The 22,098-nt window shown below is 50.8% G+C and overlaps 2 protein-coding genes across 42 annotated transcripts in view; one reads left to right on the top strand and one right to left on the bottom strand.

Annotated features, from left to right (window-relative positions):
* The window catches only part of MPG (N-methylpurine DNA glycosylase), a 61,782-nt gene extending 55,382 nt beyond the window's left edge, over positions 1 to 6,400 (top strand). For 10 of the 16 annotated variants that reach the window (XR_010591147.1, XR_010591150.1, XR_010591149.1 and 7 more), the window contains 2 exons: positions 2,663 to 5,036; positions 5,958 to 6,400. Coding sequence is in view for 5 of the 16 variants with exons in the window: in XM_065559882.1 (XP_065415954.1) it covers positions 4,957 to 5,016 (60 nt within the window). In the remaining 11 variants the exon portion in view is untranslated. The remainder of the gene's footprint in view (positions 1 to 2,662; positions 5,037 to 5,957) is intronic. The other 6 variants (XM_065559882.1, XM_065559883.1, XM_065559881.1 and 3 more) reach the window with 2 other exon arrangements.
* NPRL3 (NPR3 like, GATOR1 complex subunit) overlaps positions 1 to 22,098 on the bottom strand; it is a 154,714-nt gene that overhangs the window by 30,570 nt on the left and 102,046 nt on the right. The window lies entirely within an intron of this gene.

Below are 22,098 nucleotides of genomic sequence, written 5' to 3'. Positions count from 1 at the left end.
GTTCCATGCTCGCTCCCTGGCTTACACCCTTGATGGGGTGGCACAGACTGAATTAGAGCCTTACAGATTTGGCCACACAATGAATCAGTGACAGAGGCAAGATGAGAGCGCTGGAGTCCCTCTTGCTGCATACTGAGGCACAAGGTCACTTTCCAGAGCAGAACTGCCTAGCTAGCCCTCCAACTGATCATTCGTACTCACTGTTCTCTGCTGAACCGTTTAGTCTACTCAGTATCTTCCCTGTGCTTTGCATACGCTATTGGAAAATGGTCCAACTCATCAGTGCCTGCACACAGCGGCCCAGATTCATTTCACCAGATGAGTACATACATGTTCCGGGCTGCGTCAAGCATTGTTAACACTGTCATACCCTAAACCTACCCACTGATGTTAAAACACTGGGGATGGAAAATACCATTCAATCCTTCTGTTCCAGGACAGGACAGGCCCTGTGGAAACACTTTGTTCTCAGCTGCAGTTTTGTAATCTCCCTGTTGCCCTACTTCTCCGGATATTCACCTCAGTACGAGCTTTACCATGGCACCATGGCTCCAGACCCAGGCTCCAAAGGGGCCCCGACCTGCTCTGCTTGGGCTGCAGTAAGGCTCCGCTAGCTCTTCTCTGCCCTCCTGCCCTCTCCCGCGGAGGCAGAAGCTTCATCCTGCCGGCTCCTGCTGCAGGGCAGGCTCCACCCACACCCACTGGCAGCTAAGCTCGCCCCTTCCTCTTCCCCCGAGCGCACCGCATTCCCACCCCTCCCGCTCCCAGTGCTTCCCCTGCCGCCTAACAGCTGTTTGCCAGCGCAAGGGAGAGGGAGGAGCAGGGCCGCAGCACGCTTGGGGGAGGAGGCGGAGAAGAGGCAGGGGTGGGGCCTTGGGGGAGGTGGTGGGGCAAAGGCGGGGCCCCTGCACTCCCCTACATGTATCCCCTTCAGCCCCCTGCCATGAGCCACTCAGGCAGTGGGCTGGGAGCACCCCCACGACCCCAACCCACACCCCCAGCCCTGACTCCTGCACCCCCCTCACACATACCCAGCCCCCTGCCCTCCCTGACTCCTGCACCCCCCCACACACACATACAGCCCTGACTCCTGCACCCCTCTCACACAACCCAGCCCCCTGCCCTCCCTGACTCTTGCACCCCAACCCCTAGCCTGCTCCTGCACCCAAACTCCCTCCCAGACCCTGCATCCCAGCCCTGAGCTCCCTCCCTCACCCTAACTCCCTCCCAGACCCCGCACCCCAACTTTTTTTACAGTTTTTTAAAATAAAGTGCTCTTATCCAAAGATAACTATTACAATAGTTAGCTAACGGTACAAACAATATTTGGAAAGATCATTAAGTGGTCCGCTGAGACCCCTGGCAATTTTCAAGTGGTCTATGGAAAAATAAGTTAGACTACATAAACAATCAAGGTACCTCACTTTATTTTCATTTACTTGCTATTACTTATAGGAGGAGGAGGAGGAGGAAGAATAAAAGAATGAAAAACGGGGGCTGGGGAGATAAGAGAGAATGTTTTTTTTCTTCGCTGAGTCCTAAGGAGGGGCCCCAAAAATGAAGCTGAGCACAGGGCCCCACTAACTCTAAATCTACCATGGGGACCGACCCCTCCCCCACTGCTCCCCATGCCACAGCCAGGGGCTGACCCCTCACTCCCCGAGATCCGCATGCTGCTGCCAGGTCAGGGACTGACCTCTTCCTCGCCCCAGCTCCCCACACCGCTGCCAGGAGATGGGGCTGACCCCTAACCCCCCAAGCTCCATTCTGGCTGGGGCAGGGGCTGACCCCCAAACCCTGCTGCCTGACCCCTTGAGTTGTCACCCCCACATACACATTCCTCCACGCCCCGCTAGGGGGGCACGCCAGACTTTTTTGGTAAACAGGGCATTTGTTCGTTTGTTCTTGCCAGCTGAGCAGTTGGCAAGAACAAACGGGATAAACGTCCGTTTTTGTCAAAAAAGTCAGGATGGCTGGGACCGAGCTTAAAAAGGGAACTATCCCGGCCAAACGGGGACGTATGGTCACCCTATCTCCAGGCAAGTGGGTCCTGAGGGAGTCCAGCCAGGGTGGTGGTGGGCTGTGGGGAAGTGCATTGGGCAGTAGTGGTGTGGCTGGGGGCAGGTGCTGGGCAGCAGGGGTGGTGTGCAGGCCACTGTGCATTTGTAGTGGAGGGTTTGTGTGGGGGGCTGCTGGGCATAGGGAGTTGGGGCTGTGTGGCACGGCCCGAGCCCACCCCTGAGGGGAAGGGGCACGCTGGCAGCACAGGGCTGGGTGAGTCAATGTGCATCTGGCAACTGCCGGTTTGTATACAGAGCCCTTGCACTGGGCTGGGTGGAGCGGGGCCGGCCCCACCATGCTATGCCCCAATGCTCCTGGCTGTCCCCTTGCTCTGGGGACCACCCTCCCCACGCCATGCTCCTTCACCCCCATGGCGGCCTACAAAAGGTTAATCCGGCCCTGATTCACCCAAAATACCACTCTCATCCCATTGCCCCTAGTGAACTATCGGGGAGGAATAGCTGTGTAACAATACGCCCTCCTGCACATTCCAGATCCTTGGCTGTCCCTTATGAGTCATCCCCTCCAGCCCTGAGTCATTTGTGTTTCTCTGCTGCAAATTCTTTACAGTTTGTTGTCTTTGTTCTATTGCCCTCTGCAGGTGCCCAGTGCTGAATGCTGCAATCTCACCAGTCACATAAAGAGGAACTAGCATCTCCCTTGTCCCTGAGATGAAGCCTGTGTCTGAGGAGGCACAATTAAACTGGCTTCTATTCCAGCTTATCACATTGCAAACTCATCTCTACTTTGATGTTCATCTTCATCCCTTAAGCAGGCATGCTTACATAAAACATAATTAAAAACAAGTTTCCTTATATCCGCTAAAACAGAGATTGCCAAAAAGAAAATGTCATCAATCTGATTTACCTTCCCACTATTTATGCTCTGCAATCACTTTTTGCATTCTTTCTTGTCGGGCAATGAAACTAGATTAGTTAATTTCACTTTCAATTTCACCCTGAGGTGCTGGCCAGTACTTGAGTGTTTGGGGTACTAGCACAGCAGTTGAAAATTTGTTAAAAAATATTGTTCCCTTGACATTTTTTAAAAACCATGGTAACATATTTATTGGTCCTGGGGTTTTTTAAGGCTCAATTTAAAAAAGTCCTAACTGTAGAGCCAACTTGCTCAGATAGTGTGGCATAAGCTTCATCCAGTATCACTACTCCAATATTTCTCCCTCCCTCTGCCTGCATGAGCTTCCAATTATTTCCCCCCACAACTGCTAGCTACATTCTTCCAAGCTGAACCACGCTATGTCTAATCATGGCAGAGCTCTTTGTATTATCTTTCTGCACTGCAGTTTGGAAGCACTCCTAACTGGCATCAAAGTAGTAAAAAAATAGACAACTTATTAAATGATCTATTCTACTACCTCCCCATCTCCTGCCAGTGCAAGACTGCTTACTGCAGTGGGCAGTATTCCCATCAGTATATTTAAAATAGCTTCTTGGGCACAAGTGATTACGACGGGATTGTCAATGATGCAGCCAAAGCAGGAATGTTCAATACACACATTCATTCTGCATTTGGAAAGAATCATGGAAAGGCAGGGTTGGAAGGGAGCTCAAGAGGCCATCTTGTCCATTTCTCTTTCCCCCCACATTGAGGCTGGATTAAGCAAACCTAGACCGTCCCTGACAGATATCTGTCTAACCAGTTCTTTAAATCCTCCAATGTTGGGGTTTCCACAACCTCTCTAGGTAGCTTGTTCCAGTGCTCAACTCCTTAGAGGTAGAAAGTTTTTCCTAATAACTAACCTAACTCTCCCTTGCTGCAAACTAAGTTGATTATTTCTTGTCCAACCCTCAGTGGACATGGAGAACAATTGATCACCGTCCTCTTTAACAACCTTCTACATATTTGAAGACTTATGTCCCCCCTCAGCCTTCTCTTCTCTAGACTGAAACCTTCCCTCATATTTTCTAAACTACTTATTTTTGTTGCTCTCCCCTGGACTCGAATTTGTTCACATATTTCTGAAAGTGTGGCACCCAAAACTGGACCCAGTACTCCAGCTAGGGCCTCACCAGTACAAAAGAGAATAAAACAATTATCTCCCGTGTCTTACGTATGACACTCCTGTGAATACATCCCCGAATGACATTTGCCTCTTTTGCAATTGGATGATGTTTTCATATCAGATAGTGATGAAATACTTTCCATTCCAATAGTAATTATGGAGGATGTTAACCAGTATCAACTAAAGTTAAATATTTTTATAAATCAGCAAGTCCAAATAAGTCACATCAAAAAGAGTTTTAAAAGAATTAGCCAAAGAGCTTTCTGGACAGTTGATGGTAATATTTAATAAATTTCGGAATAATGAGGAAGTTCCAGAGGACTGTAGAGAAGCTGATGTTATTATGGTATTGAAAAACAAAAACAGGATAACTCAGGTAATTTATAGGCTTGTTAGCCTGATGTTATTCTTGGGGAAAGAAAGAAAAATAAAAAATAGCTAATATGGAGCATAATTAATACCAATCAACATGGTTTTATGGAAAAAAATGTCAAACCTAATGTTGTTTGATGAAATTACAAGGTTGGTTGATAAAGGTAAACTCCAATCAAAAAGAAGAAATGCTAAAAATCGCACAGGGCATGGTGGACAGAGGCTACAACAGGGAGACACAGCAGTGCTGCATGAAAGTTAAGGCACTCAGGCAAGCCTACCAAAAGACAAAGGAGGCAAACGATTGCTCCGGGTCAGAGACCCATACATGCCGCTTCTATGATCAGCTGCATGGCATTCTAGGGGGGACCTTACCACTACCCCACCACTATCTGCAAGGGGGTAGTCTCACGCAACAGGGAGGAGGATTTTGTGAATGAGGACGAGGGGGAGGAGAAGAATGCGCAGCAGGCAAGCGGTGAATCCGTTCTCCCTTGCAGCCAGGACCTTTTCATCACCCTGGAGCCAATACCCTCCCAAGGCAGGATCCCCGATCTTGAAGCTGGAGAAGGCACCGCTGGTGAGTGCACATTTGTAACTACAGTACAGGGTTTAAAAGCAATTGTGTTTAATGTTTGATTTGCCCTGAAGAACTGGGACGCATTCGCGGCCAGTACAGCTACTGGAAAAGTCTGTTAATGTGTCTGGGGATGGAGCAGGAATCCTCCAGGGACATCTCCTTGAAGCTCTCCTGGAGGCACTCTGAAAGCTTTTGCAGAAGGTTTCTGGGGAGGGGTGCCTTATTTCATCCTCCACGGTAGGACACTTTACCACGCCAAGCCAGTAGCAAGTAGTCTGGAATCATTGCAGCACAAAGCATGGCAGCAAATGGTCCTGGGTTTTGGTCGCATTCAAGCAACATTCGGTCTATATCTTTCTGTGTTAGCCTCAGGAGAGTGATATCATTGATGGTAACCTGGTTGAAATAGGGGAATTTTTGTAAGGAACAGTAAAAGGACCCCGTTCATGTTGGGCTGTTTGCGCTTGGCTAAAAGGAATCATCCTTGAGAATAGCCATGCGGTGGGGGGAGAGGTGAAGGGATCATCCCAGAGAATAGCCACGCAGTGGGGAGGTGTGTGCTGTATATCCACCCGAAAACTTCAGCCCCTCCTTTTAAATGGCAAACCCAATCTGCATTGGTTGCTACAGGAAAGGAGGGCGCTGCAGTTTGAAACCATTCCCACATGTTATGAAGGCAGAAGAAGCCAACCCCGCGTACCCTTTATCTTACCATGGCTGCCTGGAAACCAAATTCTGTTGCCCAGCTGTGTGTGATGTGTCACCATACCGGCAGGCACTCAATATAAAAGGCAAAATGCGACCTTGTACTTCAAGCACATGTACTGTCTGCTGTAAATTGCTTCACTGTGAAAGAATCTCCCTTCTGTTCTAAGAAATGTATCATCTTAAATTTTACTCTCCCTTTTTATCCCCCTGCAGGAGGAAATGTTTCTACGCTCCCCCTATAATTTCCGTCCCTGAGGTTATTGCAGATTAGAAGGCGAAAAAAAACGCACTCGCGATTACATGTTTTCCAAGCTCATGCAGTCCTCCCGCACTAATAGGGCACAGCTGAATGCATGGAGGCAGCAGTGGCAGAGGCCTGGAAAGCATTAAGTGAGCATGATGAGAAGAGGCAGGAGGCAATGCTGGGGGTGGGGGGGGGAGGGGGGCGGGAGAGGCTCTGGGCACCCAGCCACTCAACTCCAGGGGATGGCCCAAGCAACAGAAGGCTGTCATTCAAACACTTTTGATTTGTAGTGTTGCTACAATAAGCAATGTGACCTTGTCCTTCCCTCCTCCCCTACCCCAGCCGGGCTACCTTGTCCGTTATCTCTTTTTTTTTTTCTAAATTAATAAAGAAACAATGCATGGTTTCAAAACAATAGTTCTTTATTTCGAAGGGGGGAGGGTGGTTGGCTTACAGGGGATTAAAATCAACAAAGGGGGCAGGTTTGCATCAAGGAGAAACACACACAACTGGCCAGTCATGAAACTGGTTTTCAAAGCCTCTCTGATGCGCAGCGCGCCTAGCTGTGCTCTTCTAATCGCCCTGGTGTCTGGCTGCTCAAAATCGGCTGCTGGGTGGGGATACAAGTACTCATGCGCTTTAGTGGTACAAAGTACTTACATTCAGCCTTTTTAGAGATGGGGGCCAATGAGGCCGGTGTTTGCCACAGGGCATTTGAAATCTTAGCCACCCCTTTGTGGAAAGGCAAGGCCACCCTTCCCGGTGCAGATGAGGACAACATGTTAAACAGGGAGTCCGAGGGCTCCTCCATCTCCTCTGCCTGGAGGTGTAGTCTTGCTGCCACCCTCTTTAAAAGTTCTTGGTGGTCCCTAGAGTCCTCCTGCAGGACTCCGGGCGGGGCGAAGAGGCCGGTGCGGTGCTCTGGGTGTCGGCCGGCACTGGAGGGTCCACCACCTGGTTGGACTCCAGGCACGGTGCCGAGGACGTACGCCCCACTGACTCCTTTCTCGGGGGTCTGGATTGGGAGGCCGACGGTGCTTCCGAAACTCCGGCCACCAAGCGAGTTCCCACCGGGGGCTGCGCCGGAGGCCAGGGTGCCCACTGGTACCATTCAGCCGGCCACGACGCTCGGTGCCACTGCACCTGCTGTGGCACCGGCAGGACCGGCTGTCTGGGTTGGCTGGCCTGGCCCATCGAAGGACGGCTGTGGATGGAGACCCGGCTGGCATACAATCCGCTGCTGTCCCTGGACCGGGAGGAGTGGCGGTGCCTGGATCTACGACGGCCACAGGACCGTGATCTCGACGTGGCGGACTGGTACCGACGGTAATAGCTGCTCCGCGAACGACCTCGACAGGCGGACCCGCGATGGTCAGACGCCTGGCGCTGCGATGTCTTGACGGAGACTTGGAGCGGGAGTCCGAGCAGGAATGGCATCGATGATCAAGCTATGACCGACTGCTGTACCTTCTCTGAGATGAGGACCGACGGTGATGCCTGCCACGGTCCCATCAATGTTCACTCCTTGAGGACGAGCGGTACTGCGAGTCCCAGCTGGCCGGAACCCAGCCAGACAGTCTGGTCGGCATTGAGGGCAATCCACCTGGACTCTGTCCTGAGTGGTCGCTGGGCGGCGATCAGCATCAGGAACGTTCCCTTGACCAAGACTGGGCTGGAGGCGGCTGCAGAGATCCCAGCAGCGGCTTGCCTCTGGAATGCGGGGCCAACATCGGCAGCGCTCCAGGCACTGGCCTGGACATGACGTCCTGGGCCGCCTGGAGGGCTTCAGGCATGGAAGGCATCCGGACATCTGGAGAGGCCTGGGGCCCGGTGGGGATCAAGGACTGCCCGACATGGGCCTAGCCTCTGTCCCAGATTTCCCTCTGTGCTGCTGCAAAGAGAGAGTCTTCTTGGCCCTCTTGGCATGCCCCGTGGAAGGGGAGCGGTGCCAACTGGTCAATGGTACTGGAGGGTCACTGCATATCGACGCCGCGGTGCCGAATACTGGTTCGGAGCAGCGTGCTGGGGTTGGGGTCAGTGCCGACTCCATTGGGATGGCCCGGAGCCTAATAGATTCATAGATTCTAGGACTGGAAGGGACCTCGAGAGGTCATTGAGTCCAGTCCCCTGCCCGCATGGCAGGACCAAATACGGTCTAGACCATCCCTGATAGACATTTATCTAACCTACTCTTAAATATCTCCAGAGATGGAGATTCCACAACCTCCCTAGGCAATTTATTCCAGTGTTTAACCACCCTGACAGTTAGGAACTTTTTCCTAATGTCCAACCTAGACCTCCCTTGCTGCAGTTTAAGCCCATTGCTTCTTGTTCTATCCTTAGAGGCTAAGGTGAACAAGTTTTCTCCCTCCTCCTTATGACACCTTTTTAGATACCTGAAAACTGCTATCATGTCCCCTCTCAGTCTTCTCTTTTCCAAACTAAACAAACCCAATTCTTTCAGCCTTCCTTCATAGGTCATGTTCTAAAGACCTTTATTCATTCTTGTTGCTCTTCTCTGGACCCTTTCCAATTTCTCCACATCTTTCTTGAAATGCGGTGCCCAGAACTGGACACAATACTCCAGCTGAGGCCTAACCAAAGCAGAGTAGAGCGGAAGAATGACTTCTCATGTCTTGCTCACAACACACCTGTTAATACATCCCAGAATCATGTTTGCTTTTTTTGCAATATCATCACACTGTTAACTCATATTTAGCTTGTGGTCCACTATAACCCCTAGATCCCTTTCTGCCGTACTCCTTCCTAGACAGTCTCTTCCCATTCTGTATGTGTGAAACTGATTTTTTCTTCCTAAGTGGAGCACTTTGCATTTGTCTTTGTTAAACTTCATCCTGTTTAACTCAGACCATTTCTCCAATTTATCCAGATCATTTTGAATTATGACCCTGTCCTCCAAAGCTGTTGCAATCCCTCCCAGTTTGGTATCATCCGCAAACTTAATAAGCGTACTTTCTATGCCAATATCTAAGTCGTTAATGAAGATATTGAACAGAGCCGGTCCCAAAACAGACCCCTGTGGAACCACACTCGTTATGCCTTTCCAGCAGGATTGGGAACCATTAATAACTCTGAGCACGGTTATCCAGCCAGTTATGCACCCACCTTATAGTAGCCCCATCTAAATTGTATTTGCCTAGTTTATCGATAAGAATATCATGCGAAACTGTATCAAATGCCTTACTAAAGTCTAGGTATACCACATCCACAGCTTCTCCCTTATCCACAAGACTCATTATCCTATCAAAGAAAGCTATCAGATTGGTTTGACATGATTTGTTCTTTACAAATCTATGCTGGCTGTTCCCTATCACCTTACCACCTTCCAAGTGTTTGCAGATGATTTCCTTAATTACTTGCTCCATTATCTTCCCTGGCACAGAAGTTAAACTAACTGGTCTGTAGTTTCCTGGTTTGTTTTTATTTCCCTTTTTATAGATGGGCACTATATTTGCCCTTTTCCAGTCTTCTGGAATCTCTCCTGTCTCCCATGATTTTCCAAAGATAATAGCTAGAGGCTCAGATACCTCCTCTATTAGCTCCTTGAGTATTCTAGGATGCATTTCATCAGGCCCTGGTGACTTGCAGGCATCTAACTTTTCTAAGTGATTTTTAATTTGTTCTTTTTTTATTTTATCTGCTAAACCTATCCCCTTCCCATTAGCATTCACTATGTTAGGCATTCCTTCAGACTTCTCAGTGAAGTCATTAAGCATCTCTGCCATTTCCAAGTTTCCTGTTACTGTTTCTCCCTCTTCACTAAGCAGTGGGCCTACCCTGTCTTTGGTCTTCCTCTTGCTTCTAATGTATTGATAAAAAGTCTTCTTGTTTCCCTTTATTCCTGTAGCTAGTTTGAGCTCATTTTGTGCCTTTGCCTTTCTAATCTTGCTCCTGCATTCCTGTGTTGTTTGCCTATATTCATCCTTTGTAATTTGTCCTAGTTTCCATTTTTTATATGACTCCTTTTTATTTTTTAGATCATGCAAGATCTCGTGGTTAAGCCAAGGTGGTCTTTTGCCACATTTTCTATCTTTCCTAACCAGCGGAATAGCTTGCTTTTGGGCCCTTAATAGTGTCCCTTTGAAAAACTGCCAACTCTCCTCAGTTGTTTTTCCCCTCAGTCTTGATTCCCATGGGACCTTACCTATCAGCTCTCTGAGCTTACCAAAATCTGCCTTCCTGAAATCCACTGTCTCTATTTTGCTGTTCTCCCTTCTACCCTTCCTTAGAATTGCAAACTCTATGATTTCATGATCACTTTCACCCAAGCTGCCTTCTACTTTCAAATTCTCAACGAGTTCCTCCCTATTTGTTAAAATCAAGTCTAGAACAGCTTCCCCCCAGTAGCTTTTTCAACCTTCTGAAATAAAAAGTTGTCTGCAATGCAGTCCAAGAATTTGTTGGATAGTCTGTGCCCCGCTGTGTTATTTTCCCAACATATATCCGGATAGTTGAAGTCCCCCATCACCACCAAATCTTGGGCTTTGGATGATTTTGTTAGTTGTTTAAAAAAAGCCTCATCCACCTCTTCCACCTGGTTAGGTGGCCTGTAGTAGACTCCTAGCATGACATCACTCTTGTTTTTTTACCCCTTTTAGCCTAACCCAGAGAGACTCTCAACACTTCCATCTCCTATGTCCATCTCTACCTCAGTCCCAGGGTACGTCTATACTTACTTCCTGGTCCGGATGTAAGCGATCGATCTTCTGGGATCGATTTATCGCGTCTTGTCTAGACACGATAAATTGATCCCGGATCGATCCCGGAAGTGCTTGCCGTCGACGCTGGTACTCCAGCTCAGCGAGAGGAGTACGCAGCATCGACGGGGGAGCCTGCCTGCCACGTCTGGACCCGCGGTAAGTTCGGACTAAGGTTCTTCGAATTCAGCTACGTTATTAACGTAGCTGAATTTGCGTGCCTTAGTCCGAAGTGGGGGGTTAGTGTGGACCAGGCCCAAGTGTGTACATTTTTAATATATAAGGCAACACCTCCTCCCTTTTTCCCCTGTCTATCCTTCCTGAGCAAGCTGTACCCATCCACACCAACATTCCAATCATGTGTATTATCCCACCAAGTTTCAGTGATGCCAACAATGTCATAGTTGTATTTATTTATTAGCACTTCCAGTTCTTCCTGCTTATTACCCATATTTCTCGCATTTGTATATAGGCATCTAAGATACTGGTTTGATCTTTCCTCCCAGTTTTGTCCTGACCCTCCTTTCTCTCTGCCAATATAGCCCACACTCCCTCTCGTTTCCGACCCATCTCCCAGGTCTCCATGTTCCCCACTTACCTGTGGGCTTTGCTCACCTGTCCCCATCGAACCTAGTTTAAAGCCCTCCTCACTAGGTTAGCCAGTCTGTGTCCCTTTCTCTTTTGGTCCAAGGCTTAAACAACTTGCAAATCTTGCACCTTTCGCTGATATGGGTTTCTCCCAAGCACCGCAAACAGTCCGTGTGCGGGTCACTTCTTGGCATAGAATGCCTGCAAGAGCCGCACGACTTAAACCCCGGGGCGCGGGGCATGCCCTGGCCTGGGCTCACTGACTAACTAAACTAACTAAACAGCTAACGAACTACAGGTACTAACACTGAACGAACGAACAGTTCTGGGGACAAACTACAGCAAAGCTGGAGCAGAGCAGTTCCGACGCACCTTCACTGGCGGCAAGAAGGAACTGAGGGTGGGGGGAGTGCGCAGATCCCCTTATACCACCCCAGGCAGGCGCCACTCCAAGGGTTGCGGGGGGCACTCCCCCCTACGGGTACTGCTAGGGGAAAAACTTCCAGCACCGGTGCACGTGGCGAGCATGCACACCTATTGTGGAATACACATGAGCAATCACTCGACGAAGTAGTAAGTCCCTTCTTGCAGCTACTCGAACAGTCCGGAGTGCCTAAAGATGCGAGTGTCATGCACCTTTCCTGGCCATCCCACACTGATGTCGGTGAAATGTCCCTTGTGATCCACCAGTGCTTGCAGCACCATTGAGAAGTACCCCTTGCGGTTTATGTACTGGTTGGCAAAGTGCTCCAGTGCCAAGATAGGGATATGCGTTCTGTCTATCACCCCACCACAGTTAGGGAATCCCACTGCAGCAAAGCCATCCACTATGAGCTGCACATTTCCCAGAGTAACTACCCTTGATAGCAGAAGGTCAGTGACTGCATTGGCTACTTGGATCATAGCAGCCCTCACAGTAGATTTGCCCACTCCAAATTGATTCCTGACTGACCGGTAGCAGTCAGGTGCTGAAGCTTCCACAGGGCTCTCGCCACTTGCTTCTCAACTGTCAGGGCAGCTCTCATCTTGGTATTCCTGCACTTCAGGGTGGGGAAAAGCAACTCACAAAGTTTCAGGAGAGTGGCTTTACGCATGTGAAAGCTTCGCAGCCACTGGGAATCATCCCATACCTGCAACACTATGCGGTCCCACCAGCCTGTGCTTGTTTGCTGGTCCCAGAATCGGCATTCCACTATACCAACCTGCCCCACTGCCACCATGATGTCCCAATTGCCACAGCCCGTGCTTTCAGGAATGTCTGTGTCCATGTCCTCCTCACAATCATCCTCATGCTGGCGTCTCCTAGCCAGGTTTTGCACATACTGCAGTATAATGTGCAAGGTGTTTACAATGCTCACAAACAGCAGCGGTGAGCTGAGCGGGCTGCATGCTTGCCGTGCTATGGCATCTGCACAGGTAACCCAGGAAAAAAGGCGCGAAACGATTGTCTACCGTTGCTTTCACGGAGGAAGGGAGGGGAGATTGACGACATGTACCCAAAACCACCCGCAACATGTTTTTGCCCCATCAGGCATTGGGAGTTTAACCCAGAATTCCAAAGGGCAGCAGAGACTGCGGGAACTGTAGGATAGCTACCCACAGTGCACTGCTCCGTGAGTCAATGCTAGCCATGGTATTGAGAACGCACTCCGCCGACTTAATGCGCTTAGTGTGGACATACACAATTGACTTCTATAAAATCGACCTAATTTCATAGTGTAGACATACCCTATAAGTACTTACTCAGCAAGAAGATTTCTGAAACTAGAGGACTCTATTCTAGCCAAAAAAAGGCAGAACAAGATCCAATGGCGGGAAGCTGAAGCTACACAAATTCAAACTGGATACAAGGTGTGAATTTTTAGCAATGAGGGTAACTAGCTATTGGAACAAATTACCAAAGGATGTGATGGATTCTCCATCACTTGATGTTTTTTAAATCAAGACTCTTTCCAAAAGATATGCTCTAGCTCAACAGTAAATTCTGGGGTTCATGTAGGAATCACTGGTTGAAATTCTGGCTTGTTGCGTAAGAAGTCAGACCAGATTATGATAATGGTCCTTCCTGGCTTAAATTCTGAGAAAGGTACTGATATTTAGTTAGTCGTTCTCCTTTTTTGCTGCCCTCATCTACCCTGCAAAGCTCAGCTGACTGAAGATTCTATTTTAAATTTCCTCACTGTTCTTTATTTCCATATGTAAGTACGTAGCACTCCTAGTGTTATCCACACACATTCAGAGCCTAAAACTCTCCGATTCCTATACACGTGCCTGCCGACAGCTCACACCTGCTAAAGCATGTTGCAGCCTCTCCTGGAGAAGAGGAAAGTGATTAAATGGAGTATCTGAATGCCTTCTAGTAGTGCATTCAGCAACGTAGCTATACATCTGTCATGTTTGTTTTTTCACCCTCTCCCCAGGGGGAGAACAGTATGCAGTGGAGTGTCTTGTTTTGGTAAGGTAGCTATGTGTTTATATTACAGAAGGCAAGATCAAAGAAATGGAGCAGAACATGATGAGGTTTGTGATTATCCTTAGTTCCTGGGGGAGTTTATTCCACAGTCTCGGACCACCCCTGAAGAAGACTGTCTCCTGTACAGACAAGTTTCACTCTTACCATTGTGCCAGAGGAACTGAGTTGTTGACCGGGTCTTCATCCCAGAGCTTTAGATGGTGTTTTAGACACACTAGACCCAGGCCACAGAGAGCTTTGAAGATAAGGACCAAGACATTGAACTTGATAGAAATTCTATGGGAAGCAGTGCAGTGAATGGAGGACAGGTCTCCTATGTTCACGGTACCTTGTGTTGCTGAGGAGACGTGTTGCAACATTCTAAACTAGAGTTTCTTAAGTGCTGAAGGCTTCGTGTACAGGTATACTGCATTGTTGTAATCCAGTAGAGAGGTGAAGACAACATGAATAACTGAGGCCAGGTCTTTGTTTGGCAGGGTGGGACAGAGTTGCCGGTCAAACGGAGATGGTAGAAAGCGTTGCTAGTGGATGCTGCCATGTGAGAGTTCAGCATTAGTGAGGAATCCAAGAGTACTCCTAGACTATGGACTGAATTGACCAATTGTGGGTGTGTATCTTCAACCAATGGAGACTGCACTATGGCTGCAAGCTCTTCAAAAGTACTTTCCTTTGCCCACTGGCATCAGCTCTGTCTTGCTTTGATGCAAACTCCTAGTGCAGTCAGTGCACCAGAGTAAACAGCAACTTGCACCAGTGCAGCATAATCCAGTTTGAAAGCAGGCAATGCTGCACCAGTCCACAGCACAGGTTCCATCAGTGCAGCACACAGGGGTTTGTACCAGTGCAGCTACATTCATGGCCTAAAACTCAATGCAGTCAAGACCCTCCTGTCCTGGCTTTGTAAAGCACGGAGTACATTTATGGGCCCCATATAGAACCTAGGCTCCAAGTTCCTGGGGCAGCAATCTTGTCTTTTGTCTCTAAGCAGCTGTACATTGATGGTGGTGTATAAATAATAGAACGGGACTACAGCATAGCAAAAAGGCTTCCACCTCCTCTCTTCAACTCTCCATTCTAGGGAGCAAATTCTTGGAAATGACTCTGCCAAGTGGCTTGCTAGAGGCAGTGAACTGACAGTAAAGCATTAATCTGGCTTAGGGCTTGGCTATACTTGCGAGTTACAGCACAATAAAGGAGCCCCGGATGCCCTAGCTCACTCCCCATCCACACTGGCAAGACACGTAGAGCGCTCTGTCTCTGCAGCTACAGCGCTGCTGGTACTTCACCTCGGCGAGAGGAATAACGTTTGCTGCGCCTTGGCTATAATGCATGGGCGTCAGTGTGAATGAGGTGCGCTCTGATCGGCCTCCGGAAACGTCCCATAATCCCCGTAAGTCAAGTGGCCACTCTTGTCATTGTTTTGAACTCCTGTAGGAATGCGGAAATGCCCTTTCAAAGCTCTGTTTCTGACAGCCGGCATGCAAGCCATTAGTGTGGAATGCTGAGAGAGAGAGGTGGGGAGGAATGTGGGGTCTGCTGCTGTCTGAATTTACAAGATAGCATGCTGACATGCTCTCTCCCCCCACATACATACAACACACTCCCTGTCACACTCCACCTCCCCCCATTTGAAAAGCACGTTGCAGTCACTTGCATGCTGGGATAGCTGCCCATAATGCACCGCTCCCAATGCCGCTGCAAGTGCCGCAAATGTGGCCACGCCAGTGCGCAAGCAGCTGTCAGTGTGGACAAACTGCAGCGCTTTCCCTACTGCGCTCTCTGAAGGTGGGTTTAACTCACAGCGCTCTACATCTGCAAGTGTAGCCATGCCCTTAGAAAGCACTACCTGATGTTCAAGGAAAGAATGTTTGTCCCTAATACATTACAAACCTAGCTCAAAAAAAGCTCCTCTGTATCTGAACTTTACTCTTGGAATAACCTTCCATCTCTCACCCACTCAATACTTAGGAAAAGAATTTGGATCTTAATCCCCATCCAACGTCCATGTGGCTAACCTCTGTCAAGCTATGTTATTCCACATTCTGTTTAAGGTGTCTGCCTTCACTAGAGAAATCCAAGTACTGGCTGTGCATAGTAACAGACAGACACAAGTTCTGTGATGTATTAAGCAGAGAGCAGCAAGTAGTTCAGAGACAACTGTCATAGGAAAATTGATCAGGACCACAATTTATTGCTCTTCTAAAAATAGGCACTCTCTTTGTTTGCACACTGAACTATTCTCAGGAGGGCAGTTACAGTACATTTTTAGTATGCTACTAACTACAGTACATTTGGTATGCAACTAACTATGCAGTTACAGTAGGAGCTCATGCTGAGATACTGACAAATACAGCAGAGTTCTATTTCCCACAGCATGAGATTCATCATCATGCACCATCCACAGTTAAAAGTTAAGTGAAAAGCAGAGCTGATCCAAGACCCCTGAAAGAGGAAGCATGTGTGGAGTAAACGGAAGTATCGCTTTGCTCACTGCCTCAGCTTCTCTCTGATGTCCTATATTTATGCACTCAGTGGTGGGTACAGAATTGTGCACAGGGAATCACAATGATTATTTTGGTCTCCTGATTTGCAATTGGAAGAGGGGAATTGAACAACAAAGAACTCTGAGTGATGTCATTTACAGACTCACTGATGGTGTGTAATCAGTAAATCACATGACAGTTGTGATCATTCTGCAAGACAAGTCATATTTTAACACTTCAGCATCCAGACAGTCAAGAAAGTATGTCTCTGTTGTACCTTCTCATCTCCTCAGCAATGATTTAGGAGTGGTTATTCTGGGATATAAAATTGTGTGTTTCTGCCCATATTGATAATGGAAGGTGTCACGGAGTATTGGGGGACTCAGGGCCCTGCACCCCCGGCTTCCTGCGATTCACCATGACTCTCAGCCAGCCAGTAAAGCAGAAGGTTTATTTGGATGACAGGAATACAGTCCAAGACAGGTCTTGCAGGCACAGACAACAGGACCCCCTCAGTTAAGTCCAGCTTGGGGTCCCAGGGCATCCCAGCCCGCCCCCCTTCGGGGGGGTCAGAGCCATCTCTGTCTCCCAGCCATCTCTCCAGCTCGCTTCCAGCACTCCCCTTCAGCGACCCCTCCCACCGCCTTTGTTCAGTTTCCCGGGCTAAGGAGTCACCTGGCCTTCAACCCCTTCCTGGGTTCTCATGTTACACTCCCAGGAATGCGCCCCCGGGCCGATCCCATCCTCCAATGCAGACTATCCCAGCACACTCCCCTGTCAGCATTCACAGACCACAGTGAGAACAGGCCCAGTTCGTCACATCTCTCCCCCCTTCGAGACCGAACTGAGCAGGGTCACTTTAGCCAGTGACCTGGGGAAGTTCGAACCTACCCCCGTTCCCATGGATGCCCCCGCATCCCTCCCATTCCTTGGTGAGAATTACACCAGGCCCCTCCAGTTTCACGCCCCCCCTTAGGTTGGGGTGCTTGATGGCACTCGCAGTTCGCATGTGGGAAGGTTTATGCGGCCTGTGCCCTTTTCCCACCCCCATACCTCTGGGGCTCCAACTGGGCTGTGGTCTTCTCCCAGCGCTCCAGTCTGGAGGTCTGTGCTTTGGGCTCTCTTGGTTCAGAGCCGCCCTTTTTACCTTGGCCACCCTCCGGAAAGGCTCCTCTATGCTGGGCAAGGGTCCTAAAGCCGTTTTCCCCTTGTCCCAGGCTTTCCTCCCCCTCTGACAGAGGTCACAGGATCCGCAGTACTGTCGGACAGTAACAAAGACCCCAGGCCAGTAAAAGCTCCGTAGCAGCCTCTGCTGGGTACGCCAGGTTCCCTGGTGCCCTGAGAGAGGAATGTCATGGGCCCGGCACAGCAGCTGGCGGCGATACTTCTGGGGTACCACCAGCTGCCTCCTGATCCCCCCTGACTCCATTTTCCCTGGGGGAGCCCATTCTCGGTACAGGAACCCCTTCTCCCACAGGAACCTTTTCCGGCCACCTCGTCCCATGGTCTGTACCGCATTGAGGTCGGCCAGGTCCCTTATCTTCCGCAAGGAGGGATCTCTCTGTAACTCGGCCTGGAACTCAGCAGCTGGGACAGGGATGGCCACCTGCTCTTTCTCGCCTGCTGGGTCCGAAGCTGCAGCCTCCCTGAGCCGTGTCCCTGGGCGTTCCCTCCCCACCAGGTTAGGGTCCTGCGCCTCAGGCAAGGCACCCCCCTCAAGGCCAGGGCGCAGTGCCCCTCGCCGGCTCTGACTGCGGGTCACAACTAAGGCGGTCTGGGGGCTGCTTGGCCAGTCCTCTAGGTCCCCCCCCCATCAACACCTCAGTGGGCAAATGGTGGTGCACTCCCACGTCCTTGGGGCCCTCCTTGGCCCCCCATTTCAGGTGTACCCTCGCTACGGGAACCTTGAATGGGGTCCCGCCCACCCCGGTCAGGGTCAGGAAGGTGTTGGGCACCACCCGATCTGGGGCCACCACCTCGGGCCGGGCCAGTGTCACCTCTGCGCCCGTGTCCCAGTATCCATAAACTTTCTTCCCATCCACCTCCAGGGGAACAAGGCACTCGCTCCGCAGGGACAGCCCCGCGCCAACCCTGTAAACGGAGAACTTTGAATCCGGAGCATCTGGCCCCCCAGAGAGGCTGGCCTGGGGCCCTTCTCTTTCTTGAGCAGTTGATAAGCTGCCAGCCCCTCTTGCGTGAGAAGCCTGCCCCTCGTCCGTCTGGGCCTCTACCAAGTTAACCCGGTGCGGGTTCGGTCTGCTCAGTCTGTCCTTGAGCTTGGGGCACTGGGCCCGAACGTGGCCTCTTCGGCCGCAGTAATAGCAGCTCAGGTCCCGTGGGTCCCCTCGAGCCGGTCGGTTGTCCCTGATGCTGGGCATTTCCCGGGGGAGGGGATTCCCCATATTCCCCCTTTGGGAGGTCCCAGGGTGACTCTCTCTCTGCATCGCGGCGGGCCTGTTCCTTTGGGGCTCCTCCCTGCCACCCCCTGACCGGCTCTTTACAAACTCATCAGCCAGCTGCCCGGCGTGTCGCGGGTTCTCTGGCTTTCTGTCCACCAACCACAGCCTCAGGTCGGATGGGCACCGCTCATACAGTTGCTCCAGTACCAGCAGTTTAATCAGGTCCTCCTTCGTCTGGGCCCCACCAGCCCACTTGCTGGCGTATCCTTCCATGCGGACGGCTAGTTGCAGATATGAGATCTCAGGGGTTTTATCTTGACTCCGGAACCTTTCCCGGTACATCTCAGGAGTCAGCCCAAACTCTCGTAGCAGGGCCTTTTTGAATAGTTCGTAGTCCCCTTTCTCTGCCTCTCCCAGTTGGCGGTACAATGCCACGGATTTGGGGTCCAGTAAGGGGGTAAGGACCCGGAGTCTGTCCGCGGGATCCACCCGGTGCAGCTCGCAGGCCGTCTCAAAGGCCTCCAGGAAGTCATCCATGTCCTCCCCCTCCTTGTATGGGGCCATGATGCACTTATCAAAGCTCCGTGCAGTCCTGGGTCCCCCCTCACCCACCGCAGCCGGGGGTTCGCTGCCCTTCAATCTCGCCAGTTCCAGTTCATGCTGTCTCTGTCTCTCATTCTCCTCCCGTTCATGCTGTCTCTGTCTCTCTTCACGCTGATGCTGTCTCTCTTTCTCCTCCCGTTCATGCTGACGCTGTCTCTCTTCATGCTGTCTCTGTTGTTCATGATCCTCCAGCTCCCTCAGTTTTAGCTCTTTCTCCCATTCCAGCCAATTCCGCTCCCCGGATGCCGAACGTCGCCGGGAGGATCCTCTGCTGGCCGGCGGGCTTCGCCGGGGGGATCCCCTGCTGGCCGGGGGGGTCACGGCGCCTTTGGTATTTGCTGGGCTCCTCCCCACCCTTCCCCTAGGCATAGGAAGGAGGGGTCTCGGGAAGCCCTCAGCAGCCGGCTGACCACTCCCAGCTGGGACAGACACTGGTGCCGGCGCTGCATTTGCCAGGCTGCTTCCCTGAGACACAGGGATCAGTTCATTCGCGCGATCTCCCGCCTCCAGCCGGGCAATGAGCTGTTCTTTGGTGAGCCTCCCAATGCGCAGCTGCCTCTGCTTGCACAGCTCCACCAGGTCGCTCTTAAGCCGCTTGGCATACATCTTCCTGCTGGCCACTCACCGGCCTGTGTGCTCACAGCTCCCCACAGTTCCCAGGGGGACCCCTAGTGTGCCAGCCCTTCTCGAGGTCACCACCTCTCTGCCAGGGTCGAGCTGCAGACTCCTCCGCCCCTGGGACCACTCGCTGCGATCCCCCCGGGGGACCCTGTTACTGCAAAAGTCCTTCTCGCTGGTCACACACTCCCAGGGGTAATAACCGTCTCTCTCCCACTCTTCAGCGTGCCTGGTCCCCGTCAATCCCCCTTCGTTTTACTGCTCCCCAGTCACTTACTGCAGGAAGCGCCGTCCACGGGGTGCAGTAGATCCCACCGCTGCCACCAGTTGTCACGGAGTATTGGGGGACTCAGGGCCCTGCACCCCCGGCTTCCTGCGATTCACCATGACTCTCAGCCAGCCAGTAAAGCAGAAGGTTTATTTGGATGACAGGAATACAGTCCAAGACAGGTCTTGCAGGCACAGACAACAGGACCCCCTCAGTTAAGTCCAGCTTGGGGTCCCAGGGCATCCCAGCCCGCCCCCCTTCGGGGGGGTCAGAGCCATCTCTGTCTCCCAGCCATCTCTCCAGCTCGCTTCCAGCACTCCCCTTCAGCGACCCCTCCCACCGCCTTTGTTCAGTTTCCCGGGCTAAGGAGTCACCTGGCCTTCAACCCCTTCCTGGGTTCTCATGTTACACTCCCAGGAATGCGCCCCCGGGCCGATCCCATCCTCCAATGCAGACTATCCCAGCACACTCCCCTGTCAGCATTCACAGACCACAGTGAGAACAGGCCCAGTTCGTCACAGAAGGAAAAATGGAAACTCCATTTACTGCTATCAATTGCTTTGCTAAGGAATCTGATGTACAAGCAAACTGAAATATAACCAAACTCTCCTCCTCCTCAAACATCTGCGTGACCTGTTAGTCACACCCTCTGACTTCCTGAAGAAAACCAAAATTGCTTTTGGCATCTGCAAATCATGAGCTATCAAAGAGCTGTCCCCCCACAAGACCAGTTCAGCAGGCCAAAAAGGTTCTAGATGGACAACCAGAAAGATAAGGGGTTTCATTATAAGAACGATGATAGGTTAAGGAGCTTTATTTAATCAGAGCAGAACAATAATAGTCTAGACCCAATTTCACAGAATTTTCAAAAAAGTATTCTATCAGAAGACACTAGATTTTTTTTTTTTTTGCGTAGGTTTTGCGGACACCTAGCCACGGATGGGGACAGAGTTCTCAAATGGTCACGATATTTCCATCTGAGTGGACATCTCAGAGAATCCACATCCTCTAAATCAGTGGGATGCTGCCATCTCCCAGTTACACATGTAAGCAGAGTCAGGATGAGCTCTACCCTGACATCTGGTGGTGAATTATGGCGAGTGTGGAAAAGAACTCCAGGGGGTGATCTTGTTTGCATAGGCACACCCACTCGCCTGGCATGAAACAACAGCAACTGAAAGTGGTTACTTTGGCTGGTGTGGGATCCCCAGTTTCTCTGTTATTGGGGCAGGAAGAATAAAGTTTTGTTACCCTGATTCTGTGAATCAAGGCCAGTGGAACTGTTGTATGACAGAAGGATTGAGTGAGTCCTTCACCACTACCTAAGTAGCACTTGCTTGACAAGGGACATGGGGTACAAAACCCAGTGAATGGAGAGAGGGTGGGGACAGGTATTTGCATCTGATGGTATGGGGCCCCTCTGAGGGCTTGATACACCAATTGCACCACCTCCTCTCTCCACTGTTGAATGTCAGAGCTAACTTTGATTCTATTAGGAGTCTAGTTACAGGCTGCTGAGCTGAATTCACTTTGGGCCAATGGTGCACCAGCACATGGGCTCCCCTACTATGAGCTGAAATCACTAAGAGCTGAAATCACAAAAGAGCTAAAGTTATTAAGAGCTGAGATCACTGAGTGCTGTGTTGACTAGTGGGGGAGCCTGAAGCTATATTGCTAAGCAGCTGGTGGAGCAATTTGTGGGGACAACTGGAGGAGCAGTGAGCGGTGCGGAGCCTTGCCGGGCCGGTTGGAGCGGCCCAAGGAACGGCGAGTGGAGCTGTTTGCGGGGACGGCTGGAGCTGCTCACAGGTTGGTGAGCAGAGCAGCTTATAGAGCGGAGCAGTTCGTGGGACGGCAGGAAGTGGACTGGCTCGTGGTGAAGGCTGTGGCGGAACCCCACGGAGAGATGGCCGGCCGGCCTCGGATCACGTAAGGTGCCCTTTAACACCCTGCGTGCCCC

The sequence above is a fragment of the Chrysemys picta genome, chromosome 10 (assembly GCF_011386835.1).
Source record: "Chrysemys picta bellii isolate R12L10 chromosome 10, ASM1138683v2, whole genome shotgun sequence".
NCBI lineage: Eukaryota > Metazoa > Chordata > Testudines > Emydidae > Chrysemys > Chrysemys picta.
This window is presented reverse-complemented; position numbering and strand designations above follow the sequence as displayed.